Genomic DNA, 18,484 nt, shown 5'->3' with positions numbered 1-18,484 from the left:
CTGGGCCCTGCCCTCTCCCGCAACTGCTGGAGGGGCCAGATGACAATCTGAAGTCCTAAAGCACTCCTGTCCCATGGAGGGTATTTTGACCAACTGTTGGCAGATAAATTGTGCTTCCTCCTTGCTTACCCAGTGACATGTCCTGGGGCGCCTTGGTTTTGTCAGACCCGAATAGAGATGGGCCATAGTGTCTGAGCTACTGGCTGTTTTTCCTCCTCCTGTGGTCAGTCCAGTAATAAACACTTGTATTTTCCTTTTTCCCTTGTCTGTCTGCCCATTTTCACTCATGCTCACTCCCCAAGGATTGTAAGCAAACTTCGGCAGCAAGCCTTGCCTCAAGCTGTTTTCCAGGAATTTTGGACAAAAGTATTATATTTAATGTAATATATAAAATTAATTTTTACTTGCTATTGCTTTCACCCTCAGAGTTAAGGGGGGGGGAAACACCCTCTGTTTTGGGTGAGATACAGTAGTTGTCATCAGCAGTCTTTGTCATACGCAGTCTTTTGTATTTCCACACTTGTTCTGAGGACAGAAAAACAAAATGCTCTGGTCTAGTTACTTTTCAAAATGGTTACTTTTCCTCCTACACCTGCAGGAAGCAGGAGGGGCTTTTTCTTTCATCTTCACTGTGAGAACCTAGTAGAGCTCCTGGAGGTAAAACGAACAAAATTGTTAGGGGGCTGTGTATGAGAGACCCCCTGGAGTTTTTTATCACTCAGACTTATCCACACTCAGCCTCCTGCAATTTCCCAATTACAGTTCAGGTTTTCCTGCCCCAGCACAGATTCCCCAGGGGATTTCTGCTCCAGGAAATTAGGATTCTCTGCATCTGCCTGGCTGACTCTCGAATTTTCGGGGCAGTGGTTTGCCCTGTGACCTCATTACTCTGATGGGTCTTTGTTAATTTTTCAGTTTATTCAGCTTTTTACTTCTTGTTAGTACAGGGCAGCCAGAAACCAGAAGTCCCCTCTCTTCTGTGTATTTCCTCTGTACCCCTCACTCCCTGCTTTTGTTTGGAAGGGGAGGGAAGTTAAAATGAAGCGCTGGAGTTTTAATGCGCAGACTTCTTCGGGCTGCATTTTACTGTCCAAATAGCAAGACCTTTGAAACTAGGCCATTGATTTTGGCTCTCCACTTTGTCCATGATAAATTCTATGATCTTACTCAGGTAGCTTTTCTGTTTGATAATACTTTCATGTTTGTAAAATGAGGATAATATTTTCCATTTCTGGGTTTGTATATAGAGATCTGGTATGCAAAATCCCCTGTAGCCACTTAAGAAAGTTTGGTTCCTTCTTTTAGTTTTATGCTCAGCCTTGGTTAGCCCAGGCAGCAGCACTAGTCACGAAATGGTCATTTAATAAAGGCTGAAATTAACGAAAGGACTCATAAAAAACTAATTTGTGGGTAAGCTGTCAGTATACCCTTAGAAAACGTCCTTTCTTGTAACCTAATTTCCCTTCTCTCCTTGGTATCCTTCCAACTTTTGTATTTCTTCTTTTCTTCATACATAGCTCATCTCTTTAATTTCTATTTTCCTCTCCCATTTTTGACGGAATTTAATTTTTATTGAAGACATATCATTTTTAAAAATTATAAAATAAATCAGCCCCCTATACTCCTTCTTTCTCCTACAAAGTCCTGCTCACCGACAGCAACCACTTGTAATTCTTGAAGCTGTTAGAAATGTTCCTCCTTTTTGCTAAGTAATAAGCCCACTCTCCTTTTTCTTTCTTCAGAAGAGTTTTAGGCAATACTAAGTTAACTTACCTACTATAGAACCTGAATATTTAGCACCCTTACCATACCACAACCAGCACCACTTTGTAAATATTCCCCCTCCTGCCATCCTCCCAATATACTGTTAAGTCACATTTTTGAAAATCAGTGGCCAGTGTTCACATAATGTAATTATTGTTCATATGTGAGCCATGCTAGGTTCTGTGATTACATTTTCTTTCTTGCATGTTTGTATTTCCTAGAGTTAATATCTGCCTTACTTTTAAAGTTTGCATAAAATTCTCTGTTCCCCAATACAAGGATGTAATTGCAAACACATCTCAGTATGTTCAAACACATTAGACATCTCCATTTTATTTTTATTTTTTTAGAGACATTCTTCCTGGAACTCTCGTCTGAACTGGTCGCTTTAAAGTTCACAGGCCTATTAGTCCATCTGTTTTCATGGAAGTTTATGTTACACAGTATGTGGTCAGAATATCCTGGGAGTTCCCTTTGCCTCTTTGAACGACGTTTTCCTAGATCCCGTGTCTTACTTTTTTGGTTTATGTCTTCACTTTAGTGGACCACCTCCCCCATTATCTTCCTGAGAAATGATACATAGCTGATAGAACTTTTGAGACCCTCTGTGTTGGTAAATATTTTCATTCCACCCTCGATGCAGATTGACAGTCTGACTAGCCGTGGAAACTGAGGTTGGAAGTAATTATTCCCCGGCAGAGAGAAGTCCCTGCACCTTTGTTTATAACTTCCGGTGAATTCGTTGTAGATTCATTCCTGTTCTGATTTCCGATGATTTTTATTTGACCTCTGCCTTTAGATTTTCGTTTTTATCCATGGTTTGGTAATATTTTATATCTTTTGGGTATTTTCTCGTTTATTGTGCTTTGCACATATTGTGCCATTTTAATATGGGAACTTTTTTTTTTAATCAGTTCTGGAAATTCTCATGTATTTTTAAGGTAACTCCTGTACTTAGTTCTGTTAGTTCTTTTAGTCAGGTGTTGGGCTTTCTGGTTAAAATCTCCTAATTGTCTTATCTTTTAAAATCTTTTTTTAGTTCATAACCCTCTCTTGTGTTTCATTCATGTACTCATACCTCATTCACATTTTTCTCACATTCTTCTGAGTTTAATGTCTATATTTTTGTTTTATATCCTTGTAAAATGGGTATCATTTTGTATGCATGGCTTTTTAACTTACATAAATAATTTCCTTTTTGGTTTTTCCCTCATAGTTGTGTCTTAAGATCCATCCACTTGTAATATTTTCTTCTAACTTCTGTCTAGCACTCCATAGAGCATATCTGATTCATCCTGTGTCACTAATGAACACCCTGGCTGTCTTGTTCCCACAGATGCATAGCCTCATTCCTGTTTCCTTATGGACTCTTCCTTAAAAATCTTTTTGGAATGTACACACAGAAGCTGGTTCTTAGGGCACACATTTTGCTACTTAGTAGTGTAACATCTCTCTTTAGAAAGGCCACACCCGCTACAGTCCCACCAATAGTACCTAAGGGTTCTTGTATCTCCACTTGCACTCAATATGTAGTGTCATTCAACTTTCTAACTCTTGCCAGCATCTGATAGATATGATGTGATATCATAATATTTTAATTTGCTTTTCTCTTACTACTTACGAGCTTGAAAAACTCTTCATATGCTTGTTACCCTTTGGCTTTCCTCCTTGGTGTGTTATTTCTTCATATCCTTCACAAATATATTTGTCTTTGTTTTTCTGTCTGTGTAGTTTGTAGAAGATCCTTATAAAGACAAATATGAAACCTTTGGTTCTTATGAATCTGATCACCTGGTCATGGTAGTGGTGAGGTCATTGGGAATGGGAGAGGTGTGGTGAATTATGCTGGTGCAACTGAGCCTGGAAGGAGCCCTTTTGGAACATCTATATTTCAGCAGATTGAGGAGGAGGGACTTGGTAGAGAATGGGTTGGGGTGACTGGGAATGGTTGGATGCAGTCACCCAGAGGGGGACATTGCTGTGTAAGCTATACTTAGATTCTCAACTTGGGTTTCTGGATATCAGCAATCTCTTGGGCCTCAGGAAACTCCTACACACAGTATGTGGTTGGAATACCCTAGCATCTGGCCCTTCAGAGGCTCAGAGAAGGTGATGTCACCCTGGGCTGCCACTCCAGGCAGCGGGTGAATCCCACCACCAGAAGAGGAAGAAGTCTAGACAGGATTGGCAGAGTCAGGACTATATCCTGTCCTTTCAATGTCCACTGCCGTGCCAATTTACAAAAATTCCACATGTATTTGAAATAGAAATTTAGCTGTTGGTATTTATTACTCTTCATGTTACTTTTTCTACTACTATACAGTCTCTTGAAGGATTTTTCAAAATATACACGTAGTGCTTATTTAGCTAATGGTTATTACACTAACATGATGACGTATTTGCATAGGAAATTTCACAGTACCCTGTGTGGCTGTCGTAATATTGGGATTGTCTTAAAACTCTGATGCATAAATCCTAAATATGTGCTCCGTTATTTAAGAGAAATACAGAAAATATTTTTTACTTCCTTTATTTTAAAAATTTATATATCATGGTAACATTAAAATAAGAGTTGCTAAGGCAGTTGTTTAAGCAAAATTTTGTAGTATTTTATAGAAAAAAATGCAATTCGGTAACACTTGGAGAATTTCTATTTGTGATTTTCTAAATGTCGTGTTTGAGTCTATTCTTTATCTTTGGTACCCTCTTGTGGTCACTGGAAGGCATTGGTTTGGTCTTTTTTTAACAATTGTGTATAAATTAGCATTTTTATCTGCATGATACAGCTATTGTTATAACTATTTGACATTTTTTGTTATACAATGACTTTAAGAGGAAAATTGACACTTGGAATTCGTGCTGGATTTCCTCCCATTCCTCACGTCAGTGTGTAAATGAAGGTGTGGTGTCACCACAGTTGCTAAGCTGAGAAACCCAGGATAGTATGATCACTTGCTCAGAATAAATGCAGTGTAGTTTGGAAAACAGATTGTAGATGCACAATTTATCTTACACTTTTTCCAACTCTAATTAGGCTTGGGGACTAATTTGCTATTTTTGATTATCTATATTTAAATATTTTATCATATACACACTTATCACACATACATATATATGTCTTCATTTTTAATGATCACCTAGTTCAAATGTATTCGTTGTGAATTTACAGATAATGTACCATTATAATGTAGCATTTTATGAATCATGCCATGACAATAAGAAGACAGCGCTCGGGCCTGGAAGGTGTGGCTCAGTGAGCTGGAGCATTGTCCTGTACACTGAAAGGTGACGGGTCAGGGCATTTCTGTCGGTGTGGGTTAGATCCCCGGTCGGGGCACGTGTGGGAGGCAACTGATTGCTGATTGATGTTACTCTCTCACATTGATGTTTCTCTCTCTCTCTAAGATCAATAAAAAAATAAAATAAGACAGTGGTCATGTACAGCATTTAGTAAAGATTTATGGGTTATTTTTCCCTTCCCTCTGCAGCACTGGTTTCAGAAAATTCTTAGCTTAATATCCACAACAAGTAAACAGAGACAAGAGGTAGCTGTGTGGTGTTAGGTGACTAAGTCCGAATAGGCTTGGCTTCCAGGAGCAGTAAATCATGACTTTTTAGGGGAGGTGTGAGTTGCAAGAAGCGTGCTTTGTTTTTAGGAACAGGCTTCCCTGGATTATGGGTGTCTTTCATGTGGCCTACTCTGCAAGCTCAGCTCTTTAATTTTATGCTAGAGCTGAGTGTTTTTGTTGTCTACATTATTGGAACCTTTGAGTAGATCTTTTTTGTTGGCCCGATGGTGTGAAGGGCCAGGGTTTGAAATAAGAGTCCAGGAAGTGCTTCTGGGAATAATTTTTGTATTGCCAGGAATGCTGATGTGTTGGCCCTGAATTAACATTTCCAAAAATGCCATCAAACACTGACTGAAAACAAAGATGCAAGTGTGGTCCCCACAGCTGTGTTCTCTTCTCCTGTGACCAGTTTCTTCTTCTGTACACAGTGAGAAATGTTAAGCCCCCATTGTAAGATGGAAGTGAATCAGTTTTATGTACTATACCATGGTGCAGCTGGTTGCCCCCAAATGAGTATGTACCGTTGGGTTTGAGTTAAGGCCATGTGTGCAGAATTGTCCCTTGTAACATGGCTTTTGGCTTTTTGAATAAATGGAATATCAATAAGGGCCTATGGTGGCCAATGTTATAAGAGGAAGAATTTCATTTTTTCATGAAATATTTATTGAACACTCTGAGATATTTAGTTTTAAGGAGGATAGTTTAGTTTCAAGGAAGGATACATAAATTTCTCTGCTACAGTATAGAACATGAACACTGTAAGTTGGTGGGAGTGGACTTGTGAATGGTTCCTATTTGAGCTGGATGCCAAAAGTAGATATAACTTGAATATGTTAAAATTGGAAGAAATGAGCATTTCTGTCTAAGGGGAAGTGGCCTGGAGAAAAAAAGAGAAGAAAAGAAGCTGAAAAGGAGCTAGTGAGAGAGACTCTTGGAGAGGTAGATTTGGCAGGTGAGTTGTGAGCATAAAATGCCATGTTAGGAGTAACATCATTGAGCAAAAGATGGAATGTTCAACCCAGGTATCTGTCCATCAATGGAGAGGACAAGCTCCCCCCATCCCAAACCTTGGGCTTCCTTGCTTCCTTTTGGGTCAGCTCATTTTGTTTTTGAGTTTCTCAACATACCTTGTTTGGATTTATTTTGCAATTGTGTTTCTCCTAGTAGGACCACATTTTCTCCTTAGGTAATAAAAAGCCTTTGAGGACTTTGACACCCCCCCCCCCCCCCCATTTACAGGTATAATGCGGTAAAGTACAAATGTCTCAGCACTTCTTAAATGGTCTAAAAGTATTTGAATTTTTATAGCAAAACCCTACTTGCTCTTTCCATTCAGTGCAATTGTACCAATTAACTTTCAAAAATTCCTTATGTGGAACTAGATCATGCTGAATTCCTGGAAATATAATTGAGATATAAAAAGTTCAGTGTCATCAAGATAGAATTACCTGGATGTATTAACCTGGTTCTGACAACCTCAGAATAGTGGCAAAGATAGGCCAGATTTCTGCCTGTCTTTTTCTCCCTTCTTCCCTTCCGTGCCCCATCCATCCATCCATCCATCCATCCATCCATCCATCCATCCATCCATCCATCATTTTAATTAACCTCTTCCAAATACTTATGTATGCAAATAATGAGGCAAAACATTATGCATGACAATCATGGAGATTGTTTTTTAAATTTATTTTTCAGTTGCAGTTAACATATAAGTTTGTATTAGTTTAAGGTGTACATCATAGTAAAGCTTGTTAAATAAGGAAGCATGAATCTTGGGATGGGAGAAATAGGAGTCTGCATATTAAATAGGCTTAAAAATACTTGACTCTGATTAAAGTGGTTCAGAGAGTGTCCTTCCAGTAACACTGAAATAAAAGCAAAGCATAGTACTACTTTGGCCAGTGAAATTTGAGAGTGTGGTTACCTAGTACTCATTTCATATGGACTCATAAGTGGAAGAAACCTACATATTTAAGGTTGTAGAAGATTATAGGCACAGGCACGTCCTGTTCCTTTTAGGATTGTATTGCATTTGCATTTCTAGAAGCACAAAAGGCCATCCTGGTTACAGCTACCCCTTCAAAACAAAAACATCATTTTAGGAGTAAGCGAAGGTTAGTTATTAGTTATGTCGAATCTATGATACATATGTTGCTAATCCTTTTGATTTGACTTTAAACTGATTTTAAGGTTTTTTTTAAATCTTTACCCGAAAGTATTTTTTCCAATGCTTTTCAGAGAGAGAGAGAGAAACATCAATGTGAGAGAGACACATTGATTGGTTGCCTCCTGCATGGTCCTCAACCAGGGCTGGGGATCAAGCCTATACCCGAGGTACATGCCCTTGGCTGGAATCGAACCCAGGGCCAATGTTGTAACCTCTGAGCCAAACTGTCTAGGGCTGATTTTAGGCTTTTAAAAGTCTGTTTTCCTCCCTGTCAAGAATGAGGCATTTGAAGTGTCAAGTGTCTTTTTGTGGCTGGGAAATAATGATTTCTTGAAAAGACTCTGCCAGGGATTCTCATCTGAATCACCAAAGAGCCTATCAGAGGCATTTTCTCCTGGTTTAGATAGTAGATCAGCATCTCACTGAGAAGCAGTCGTAAAGTGCTCAAAGGAATTCCACTGTAGCTAGCCAGGCCCCCTGCCTGGGAGATAGTTCCATGAGCTTCTTTGAGGAAATATGTGTTCAGATGACTTGCGTTTCATGTTCTTCTTTCTGCTCCGTACAGTTTTGCTCATAGAATTCACTGAATCTTCTTTTATTTGGTGTTTGATGAGAATGGTGAACATCAAGGTTTTCTTGAGGCTCTAATTGAATGTTTTGTTGTTATTGTCATCCCCAGGATGGAAAGAAGAAGTTCGACAAGGAGAGTGAAAAATACTATTCCATTCTTGACAAACACTTAAATTTGTCTGCAAAGAAAAAAGAGTCTCATTTACAAGAGGTAAGCTTTTCCGATTGAAAAAAGGGCATTAGCATTAAGTCATGTGAAGTCCAAATTTCCAAAGGTAGAAGCATCTCAGAATCTGCTACTCTTTAATAAGAAAAAAAAAGAATAGTTAAGTTAACTGGGTATTTACAATGGACGGGCACTGTACTGAACATTTTACATCCCTTATGACATTTAATACTAACAGTTCCAAATGACAGATTAGTATTTCCTTCAACAGTGAGAAAGAATGAAACAAAACTTTTTCATTTTCTTCTGTTGGGCATATTTTAAATGGCAGGACCTACCAAATTCATGTTATAGCTTTTATGTTAAGTTGAAAATGTTTTTAAGGCATTGCCTCTGCATTAGGGGAAAAAAAGATTTGCAATTACACATTTTAAAATATCCATTATTTTATATCGATTTTATTAAAGAACAAGGCAACAGAAATATTTTACTAACATGTATGCATATGAGCAGTCCAATCCTTCTTTCTTTCTGAAATACCTGTCCTTTTCATTGGTAGTTGTTTTAACTAGAATTGGTAAAATCTTGCTTTTGCTGTTTTTGGTTTTGGTTTGAGATTCAAAAAATCAACCAAGACCTATGTCAAGAAGCTTATCACCTACATTTTCTTCTAGGCATTTTATGGTTCCAGGTCTTATGTTCAAGTCTTTAATTTATTTGAGTTAATTTTTGATATGGTATAAGATAGTGGTTGAGTTTCACTCTTTTGCATCTGGCTGTCCAACTTTCCCAACACTATTCATTGATGAGATTGTTCTTTCCACAGTGTATATTCTTGGCTCCTTTTTCATAAATTTATTGACCACTTATGCATGGGTTTGTTTCTGGGATGTCTGTTCTGTTCCATTGGTCTGTTTGTCTGTTTTTATGACAATACCATACTGTTTTATATACTATAGCTTTGTAATATAATTTGAAAATTGGGAACATGATACCTTCAGTTTTGGTCTTTCTCAAGATTGCTTTGACTGGGATTTTTTTGTACTTCCATACAAATTTAATATTATATTCATCTGTTTCAAATTTTTTCAGTGCTCACATTTCTCTAAACATTGCACTAGAATAAACCCAAGAAAGACTGCAGTATTTAGGTGAAGTAATGTGTAGAAACGCTTCTGTAATTACCACCCGTACACCATATGCTGTGCCAAGTGCCGTGGCCAGGTGCCATTTTAAAAATTGCCTCGAAATCAAGGATGGTTTTTAGCGTCTCCAAAGGGTTATAGGTTCACCAGGTTCTTGTGAATATGTAAGGCCACTCTTTTACAGGATATTGCTTAAATCATCAAGCAAGTGCTAACTTGATTCCAATTTAATGTCCTCTAGAGGCTATGCTTTAATTTTCCCTGACAACCTAGCTCAACATTTAATACTTTGCTTGTTAGTGGCCCTCAGCCCTTTAGGCTGTGGTAGAATAAAATATCCATTCTGGTTCTCTATTTAGTTGGAGGCTGGGAAGACCTGTAACATGGTTAACAACAACCTCCACTTGCCCCACTCCACACATGCACCCACACACATGCACGTATTTCTTTTCCAGGAGGCACAGCCCCACAACACAACACAGTTGTGTCATAGCAGCAACTCAGAGCACATAATGTAGTCAAGGAGAAATGTGGCTTGGGTTTTTTTTTCTCGACACTTCCAGTAATCAAGTCTCTTATAGGGAGACTTCACACGTGTATTTAGTTTTGTAACATGGCACTAAAAGTCATCTGTTCCTTTCTAGAGCATCTCTTGTCCTTTTGTCAGCACCAGACTTATTACATTGCTCTCAGAAAAACCCACTCTGTGCCTTCTCATCTGACTCCTTGTTCATTTTGATCATGGAAAATCAGTGGCTGCCCATTTCCAGGACTGAACCAGGGTTCAGCTTGTGTTGATAAAGCTCCAAGACCATCATCAGATGGATCACTGGAATAAACAGAATTGGAAATTGACTTGTCAAAATTATAGACTTTACAGTACATGAAAAGAAGTTATATTTAATATGTGAATGGGTAATTTTGAAACATAAAATAAGAGGAAGAGATCATAAAGGAAATGTGAAAAGATCAGAATGCATAAAAATGTCTGTTTCATAAGACATTAAGTCAAATAAAAAGGCAAAGTGTCAGGGAATTTATAGAGCATATGACATAGGGTTACCATTACTTATACACAAGATGCGTTTGCAAATCACCGTGATAAAGGTAGTCTTCAGTTGAAGCAGTGGGCTAAGAATATGAATGGTCATTTCATCAAAGAAGAAATATAAACCGGAGTGAATATTGTTAAGTTTCAGTGTCGCATGTATTCAAATACAATGCAGTTTAATAATAGCAGAAGAATGTTAGTTTCATTTATGAAAAGATATCCACTGTTAGTGATAATATGGGAAACTGAGCACATTTTTGCTTCTCTGGTAGAAACAGAATCTTTCAATCATTCTTGGGGTAAATTTGATGACATATTTCAGCAAATTTGAAATGTATAAGATAGTTGAAATGATTTCTGTTGACAGGAATTTACCCAAGAGAAATAGTCAGGAATGAGCATAAAAATAAATTGTGGTGTTGATGCAAGGTAACTGTTGCAATGCAAAAATTTAGAAACATCTGAAATGGCACAAAAGAATGATTGGGGTAAATATACACATACAGCTTAATGAAAAATGAAATGTGATATGACTGTGAAATATTTTATTGGGAACAATTGTTTAAAGACATTCGGAAATATTCATTAGGTTAAGTGGAAAAACAAAGTTTAAACTGGAATGTATGCACAGTATTAATCAGGTTTGATTAAAGTAACTGTGTGTGTGTGTGTCACACATCAAATTATTAACAGTGGAAATGCAGTTCTTATTTTTAGATTTCTCTGTTATGGTAATGAGTAATAAATAAACTTATATAGTGAATGCATAATATTTTTATAATTAGGAGAAAAGAAATCCTTCTGAAAACCCAGCTCTTAGGTTTGCACGCATTGCTAAATACGCTTTGAACAGGTTCCTCTTATCCCTGCCTCCTCGATGAAGGAATCCCTTAGTTCCTACTCTTGTACCTTCGTTCTTATCTTAAGTTTGCGTCCCCGATGCCTCTCCTGTTTCCATAAAGTCTGTACCATCCTGATGAGCGTCTCAGGTCATGGTTTCATCGCACCTGCCCGCTGCCCGAGACCTGAACCGCTCCTTAGCGGCCCATTCAAATCTCATGCATCAGTGTTTTCTCAGATTGGCTCCTGCTTCTCACTTCTTTAATTCTGTTCATGCTGGCATTTCTCTTATCAAAATTACCTTTGACTTCTTTGCCCTTGTTTCTGACACCCACACCCTTGTTTCTCAGGTCCGTCAGCTTCTGTTTCTCACTCAGATGCCCCGAACACCTTCCCCCTTCCTGAGGGAGAGGCCTCCTGGCATTCACGGGCCCCGGCGACCCCAGAGTCAGTATCTTGATTCTCTCCCTCCCTCACGTTAATCTTCTCGAAATTCTGCTTTGACCTTGTCAGCACCTTCCTCAAGCTTTTGCAGTGTCGATGGGATGAAGTTTGTACCCATTCTCTTTTCTGCCTTAACTCTCATTTCTGGCTGTTTCAGACAAAACCTTTTGATCTGCCAAAACGTAACTTTTCTGGATTCTGTTCCCTCACTCAGACTCTTTTATTTCCGCCTGCTCTAAACCTCCCGATTCTTCAGTCCAGCTTAAATCTTTTTTTCCCCTCTGGGAATGAGGATTTTTTTCTCTATTTTGAATTGAGATAGCTTATTGTTAGAGGGGAATAATTTAGGCTTCTGCAGAACTATATGCTTTTCTTATGTAATTAACTTGGTTTTTTACTAGGATGACTTTACAGTCCTCTTTGTCATGTAAACAAAAGTTTATACCTGTTGTTCTGGCATAATTGTTACTGGTGCTCCCTTTCAGTTTAAAAAGTTTGGACTAAATTACATGGTTATCCTACTTAACGCAGTACAAAATACACAGCAACGCTTGCTAGTGGGTGTATAAGCAACTCCCTGCCCGTGAACCACACTATAGGAGTTTAAGTACTAATGGGATTCATCGCAAGTAAAGAATGTCTTTCAGAAAAAAAAATCTTGTACTAAAAAGAAATTAAACTGTTGTATTTTTAAAGCACTGTACGTTATAGATGGCTTTTCAAAGCAGGCTTGGTATATCGAATTCATCTAGATTAGAGGCGATGGGAATTTAAAGCAGATTTAGTCTAGTGAATTCTTTCAGATTGGAGGTGATGGGAAATATCTATCACTGGCAATGGTAAGAATCATCGTTTCTCTTTTATTCTTCTGTGTGTCCCTGCACCCCATTGATGAGAAGGGATTGGGCATGGCAAATAAGTTTCTGAGGAAATCACTTAACACTCCCAGATTTGGTGGTTTATTGTAGTGAAAAGGTATAAAGAAAAATCAGCAAAGGATGCATAGGGTGAAGTCTTGGGTAAGCAAGGCATAAGCTTCCAAGAGTCTTTTCCCAGTGAAGACACACAGTACGCAACTAATTCTCCCAATAAGTTATTGGGGGGGGGGGTGTAGGGTGGGTGGAATGTGGAATGTCTATTAGAAACTCATTATAGACTGAATGTCCATGGTTTTTACTGAGAGGTGGTCACATAGGCACCTTCTGCTTGTCATGTGCCCAAATTCCAGAATCCCAGAAGGAAAGCAGGTGTTCAAAATAAACCATATTGTTTGCACAAATAGTTTTGGCGTAGTGAACTGCTCTTATCAATTAGAGTGGTGGGAACTCTCCCAAAATCAACATTCCCAGATGCAACCAAACGCCTCGTAAGCAGGCCTCTCAGTGGATAGCCTGCTGTGCTCTTTTCTGCACAGCTTTGTTGACCAGAAGTAATCGTGTACGTTATAAAAATGGCTCAACATTTTAGCTTGTTCCCATGCTCTAGTCAACACAATCAATGATGTTATCTTTTAAAGTAAATAAAACCAGAAGTAACTTGTGGAATAAAATATTATCTCTGAGCTCTCTCTCAGAAAGAAAGCTCTCTCATCTCTTTCTAACTCCTTCATTCACTGATGTGGGCTTGTGGTTTGGAACTGGCTGTTTGGGGAATATTTACACCACAGAAACCAGCCAATTCTGCAAATCCGGCTTCCCCCCTCAAGAGCCAGCTGCTAAACATTTATTAGCATACCACTAACTATACCTCCTTACCATTCCTTCTATAAATAGTGTAGCCTTGCAAGCAGTGGGAAGAAAATGCATGATTTGTGTAGAATGCTGATTGCCTTTGTGTTGACATGATTATTTTCTCTTGTTTAGAAATTATCTTTGGGAGCTTGGAAGCTTCTGGTTCGCATTTCCTACCTGATTTATACGTTCTTTTCGTGTATTAGTTTACAAACTTGGAACTCTCAACTTTAAAAAGCCCCTATTGAGTTGCTTGTAATATTGGGTTATTTTTAATTACATGAATAAATGCATAGTAAGTATATAGAATCATTTTTAAAGGCATTTCAAATGCAGTTCTAAGATGCTGTGATGTCCAAGCCAGCAAACCCTAATTTTATCTTTTTTTCAAGCTTCTGTTTGTGAAATTATCATTGTAAAATGGCTCACAGCCATATTCTATTCCCAAATTGTTGTTGGCAGATAACTCTGTATTCCAGAGAGCCCCCCCCCCCTTTTTTTTCATCTTCTTTTAGTAATCTTAGCTGGCAGCGAGGAGTGTGTAACTGGGCAAGAAAAGTAAAATCATGCCTCTCTGTTGTTTTTTGAATTAATTTTTTTTAGAGAGGGGGAAAGAGAGCGGGGAGAGAGAGAGAAAGAGAGAGAGATCAGTGTGAGAGAAATACGTCAATCACTTGCCTCCTGTATGTGCCCTGACCAGGGATTGAATCTAAAACCTAGATATGTGGCCTGACTGGGAATCGAACCCATGGCCTTCCTGTACACGTGACGACACTCCAACCAACTGAGCCACACCGGCCAGCGCACGCCTCTCTGTTAAATTGAAATCTGTTTAAAAGAGGGCATCCGAGCATGGTAGTGGGCACAGAAGAGGGGAGAGAGGCAATGTCAAAAAGAAAATGAAATTATCTCACTAGCACTTTTCCCACACTTTATCAATAGAATCTTCCTGTGGTCGTGTGGAATAAATGCGCATAGCATTGATGGAGCATGAAATCATTAGGTTAGAACCGTGGACATTTTTTGGCTCTGCTGCCAGTATTATCTTTCTAGGGCATTGCCTAATGATGTGGCTCGCTGGTTGATATTCCGAGATAATTCTTCTGCAGGAAAAAATCCAAATTTGCTATGCAGTGCTCAAGATCTTTTACAGTGTGATGTTGACCTGACTTCTCCCTCCTTCCCTCCACTTATTTACTCTTTTGACAAACTCTTTCATGCCTCTTTGCTTTTTTATGGGAGTAACTCTTTTTTTTTTAATCTTTGACAACTCACTGCCGGTTGTTCATTTTAAAATTCAACTCAGCCTGTCTGGTGTGGCTCAGTCGGTTGAGCGTCGACCCATGCACCAGGAGGCTGCAGGTTCCATTCCCGGTCAGGGCACATGCCCGGGCTGCTGGCTCAGTCCCCGGTAGGGGGCGTGCAGGAGCAGCCAGTTGATGTTTCTCTCTCTCTCTTCCTCTCTCTGAAATCAATAAAAACATTTTAAAAAATTCAACTGAAACCATAACCATTTTCTCCTAGAACTTGTGTCTTTTTCTGTAATCCCGTAGATTTTTCAAATACATTTATATACCTCTGTTGTATGCTTATTCTGTGTCTTTTTTCCCTCCTACCCCATATACTGTAAGCTCTTTTGGGCAAGGACTGTTTTGCTATTCTCTGTATTCCTGGGACATAATAATAATTGCTATATTAAAACTCTTGGCAGGGCTTAATTTTTAACAAAGATTTCAGAATAGAACAGGGTTTGAGCCCCTCTCTGACATAGAACCGTCAGTTATTACTCCCTGTGTCACGATTTGCCTTTTTATGCTCTTTAGGCAGATACACAACTTGACCGAGAACATCAGAACTTCTACGAAGCGTCACTAGAATATGTCTTTAAAATTCAAGAAGTTCAAGAAAAAAAGAAGTTTGAGTTTGTTGAACCGGTAAGTTTTAATTTCCCCATAAAATAGTGAGTCTGGTATATCCCATGGGGGGAAAAAAAGTGTTTTTCTGTTGAAAATTATGATTTTTAAAAATAAAAAGGGAGGGAGGAGTTGGGGGGCAAATAGGTGGAGCACAGGGCACTTCTAGGGCAGTGAAACTTGTGTATGATACTGTTATGTTGGACACATGTCATTCATTGTGAAACCCCATAGAATGTACAACACAGAGTGAATCCTAATGTAAACTGCGGACTTCCGTGAATAATGATGTATCGGTGCTGGATTATCATTTGTAACATGTTCCTCACTAACACAGGAGGGCAATAACAGGGAAACCTGCGTGTGGGTGGGGCTAAGGGAGTATCTGGGAACTCTAATTTCTACTCCATTTTTCTGTAAATCTGAAACTACTCTAAAAATACGCTACTGATTTGAAAAATTAAAAATAAAAGGGTGTATATGACACATACCTAAGCAAGCACACGTCACCACGAAAGTGACCCATTTCCCAAAGCTTCAGGGGAAGCGAGGGAACGAGGCTGCATTTCTCCCTTTGTTCCACCCCACTTCCTTGCAAGGCTGGGACCTGTCTGACTTTCCAATGAAGTCATTTATTTTCCTAACTCGGTGTAAAAAGTAATGGATTCCCCAGTGTAAACCGCATTACAGAAAAGAACAGGTGGCTGGTCTTTATAGGCTTACTTCATTTTCTTGGCATTTTCTTCCCAAGTGAGTCCCTGATATGTTACAGTATTGGCTACATAGGCGTATTCACGGGGCATCACCTGTGCTGAATACAGGTAAGTTCTGTGGTCAAAAGAGTCTTCTGCTAGAATATGGTGCTCAGTCCCGTGAGATGGGAGGATGCTGATAGTGAAATATGTAAGTAATCAGATATGTAATTTAAGCCGTACTTTTCTGCCTATATTAGTTTGTAAAAAATCTATTTATAATAAGAAAATACCCTCTTCCTATTTTGGTGGAAGTGATGATGGTAAAGGGAAAGAAAAACACATTTTATAATATTTTTGCCAAAATTTATTTCCTGATGGAGTCCCTTCTGTGATTCCCTAAAGATGATGGAAACTGAGACACAGCGGAGGCCGGGCAGGGTCTTCGGCCCTTGCCTGGCTCAGCACCTCCGCCTCACTGCCCCCTTCAGCGGGAGCCACCCGACTCCCTCCTATAACTGGGAGCGGGGCAGGTTTCTAGGACCAGCCCTTCAGCCAGAGGGATTCAAGGGACTGAAGCCACACACGCAGGCTCAGGAAATTAACTTTTGCCTTTTTTTGGGGATAGCAGCTTTCACTTCAAGCTCTGTTTGTCAAACAGCTCAGTCCTTAAACCCCTTACAGTGAATTGGTGACCTCTGTTTAGGAGATGTGATGAGGACCTGATGAAACTTTTTTTAGTTGGCCTTCTGAAGCTCATCCGGGGTTCATGGTTAAGCTGGTCAGCCTACTAACCCCTAATCTGGGGAGATAACCAGTACTTAGCATTACTACTCCCCTTCTCATGGACCAGGTTCTGCCTCCAAATCCCACCAGGGTTTTGGAAGCTTCTCTCCTCGCTGGGAGACTTCCTCCTGAGGGCAAACCTCTTGGGATTTCTGAATTTTAGCTCTTCCTGACAGTCAGCTGTTCGAGTACCCCCATTAGTTCTGACAGTTTGCCTTCCTACTTCTTCCTTCCCTGTTCCCATTCCTGCACTGTTCTCCCTCACACCTGGAATGATCCTTTTACACCTGTAATAATCCTTGAACATCTGGAATACCTCTCCCGCTTCTGAGGGGCACGCAGAGAGCCCGTTTTCCCAAGCCTCTTTTCATGGCCCATCCTGTCTGGGGACAGTTAGCTAGACCATTCTGTCATATGACATCAGGTCTATAAGGAGAGGACTGTAAAATCATTTGCTCACAGGTGACAGAAGGAATGATAAGAATTTATGAATTCCTGGGATAATACATGTAGCAAAGTGGAAACTGTCCTTCAGTTGAAATGTGTTTCTTCTCTCTACCGAATCCCAAACTGGAATGGTTTGAAAAGTCTTTGTAACACATGCCTTTCTTGTGACACCACAGTTATAATCGATGTTTAAATCTGTCTTTCTTCCAAACTATTTTCTTGGCTGCTGTATTTTTCCTATTAGAATGTCTGGCCAAACCAAATAGTACTGTCAGTTTAGTCTCATTTTTATTTCTAGCCACGGAGTCTCTTCTGTGGGGTTTTACTTAATTTCCATTTCAATAATGAGTAGAGTAGAATGGGAGCAGTGAAACCTGGGCATTTGCTCTTTAGGTTATGCATTTACAAATTAATTGGGAGGAAAAAAGTTTTTAAAATTTCAAAAACAAAGCTCCCAGGAGCGATGAATATAAAAACATATGAGGATACTGTAATACTTTTGCAGTTTTTATTCTGCAGAAATCCAATTCCTGTTGCACCACTGTTTCATATTGCAGAAATCTAGCAGTCTATTCTAGTTTAGCCCAGATTTATTTAACAAGTATTAGAGTAAAGCAAAATACCCTAGGGATGTGACTTATCTCGAGATGGTAAGATGTCAAGTAGATAATATAAATAGTCCTGGTGATTCGTGTTAAACACATTCTTTATGATGATTTTTTGAGATATTTTACATTGTTTCAATTAATATCAAGATCCCACTACTTATGATAAAACATGTACAGAATATTTAGGTGGTGTTAGAAATAAATATTCCTACAGGGTCATTATTTCAAGAAAAAGCTTGGGGAAAATGCTAAAACATGGGGAAAAGGGTACAGGTACATATTTTAAATAATAAACTGTATTATTTTTAAAGTATACAGTAAATTAGCTTTTGAAACTCAATTTAACTGTATAATTTTAATGACAATCTTTTCTTCCAGTTTATCACATTTTATATAGAAAGTAGTTGTAGCTGTCTGGTAATCTCTAGACCTGCACTGTTAAGTATGGTAGCAACTATCCATGTATGTTATAGAGCATTTGAAATGAGGCTGGGCCCTGGCCAAGTAGCTCAGTCGGTTAGAGAGTCAACCTAATATGCCAAGGTTGTGGATTGGATCTCTGGTCAGGGCACCTACATACAAGAATCAACCA

General features: G+C 39.0%; 1 protein-coding gene across 2 annotated transcripts in view; it reads left to right on the top strand.

The window, feature by feature from the left end:
• ARHGAP42 (Rho GTPase activating protein 42) overlaps positions 1 to 18,484 on the top strand; it is a 226,419-nt gene that overhangs the window by 152,712 nt on the left and 55,223 nt on the right. For both annotated transcript variants that reach the window (XM_016206762.2, XM_016206763.2), the window contains exons 5-6: positions 8,180 to 8,281; positions 15,270 to 15,380. In XM_016206762.2, coding sequence (XP_016062248.2) covers positions 8,180 to 8,281; positions 15,270 to 15,380 — 213 coding nt within the window. The remainder of the gene's footprint in view (positions 1 to 8,179; positions 8,282 to 15,269; positions 15,381 to 18,484) is intronic.

Source organism: Miniopterus natalensis, chromosome 11 (assembly GCF_054644295.1).
Source record: "Miniopterus natalensis isolate mMinNat1 chromosome 11, mMinNat1.hap1, whole genome shotgun sequence".
In the NCBI taxonomy this organism is placed as follows: Eukaryota; Metazoa; Chordata; class Mammalia; order Chiroptera; family Miniopteridae; genus Miniopterus; species Miniopterus natalensis.
This window is presented reverse-complemented; position numbering and strand designations above follow the sequence as displayed.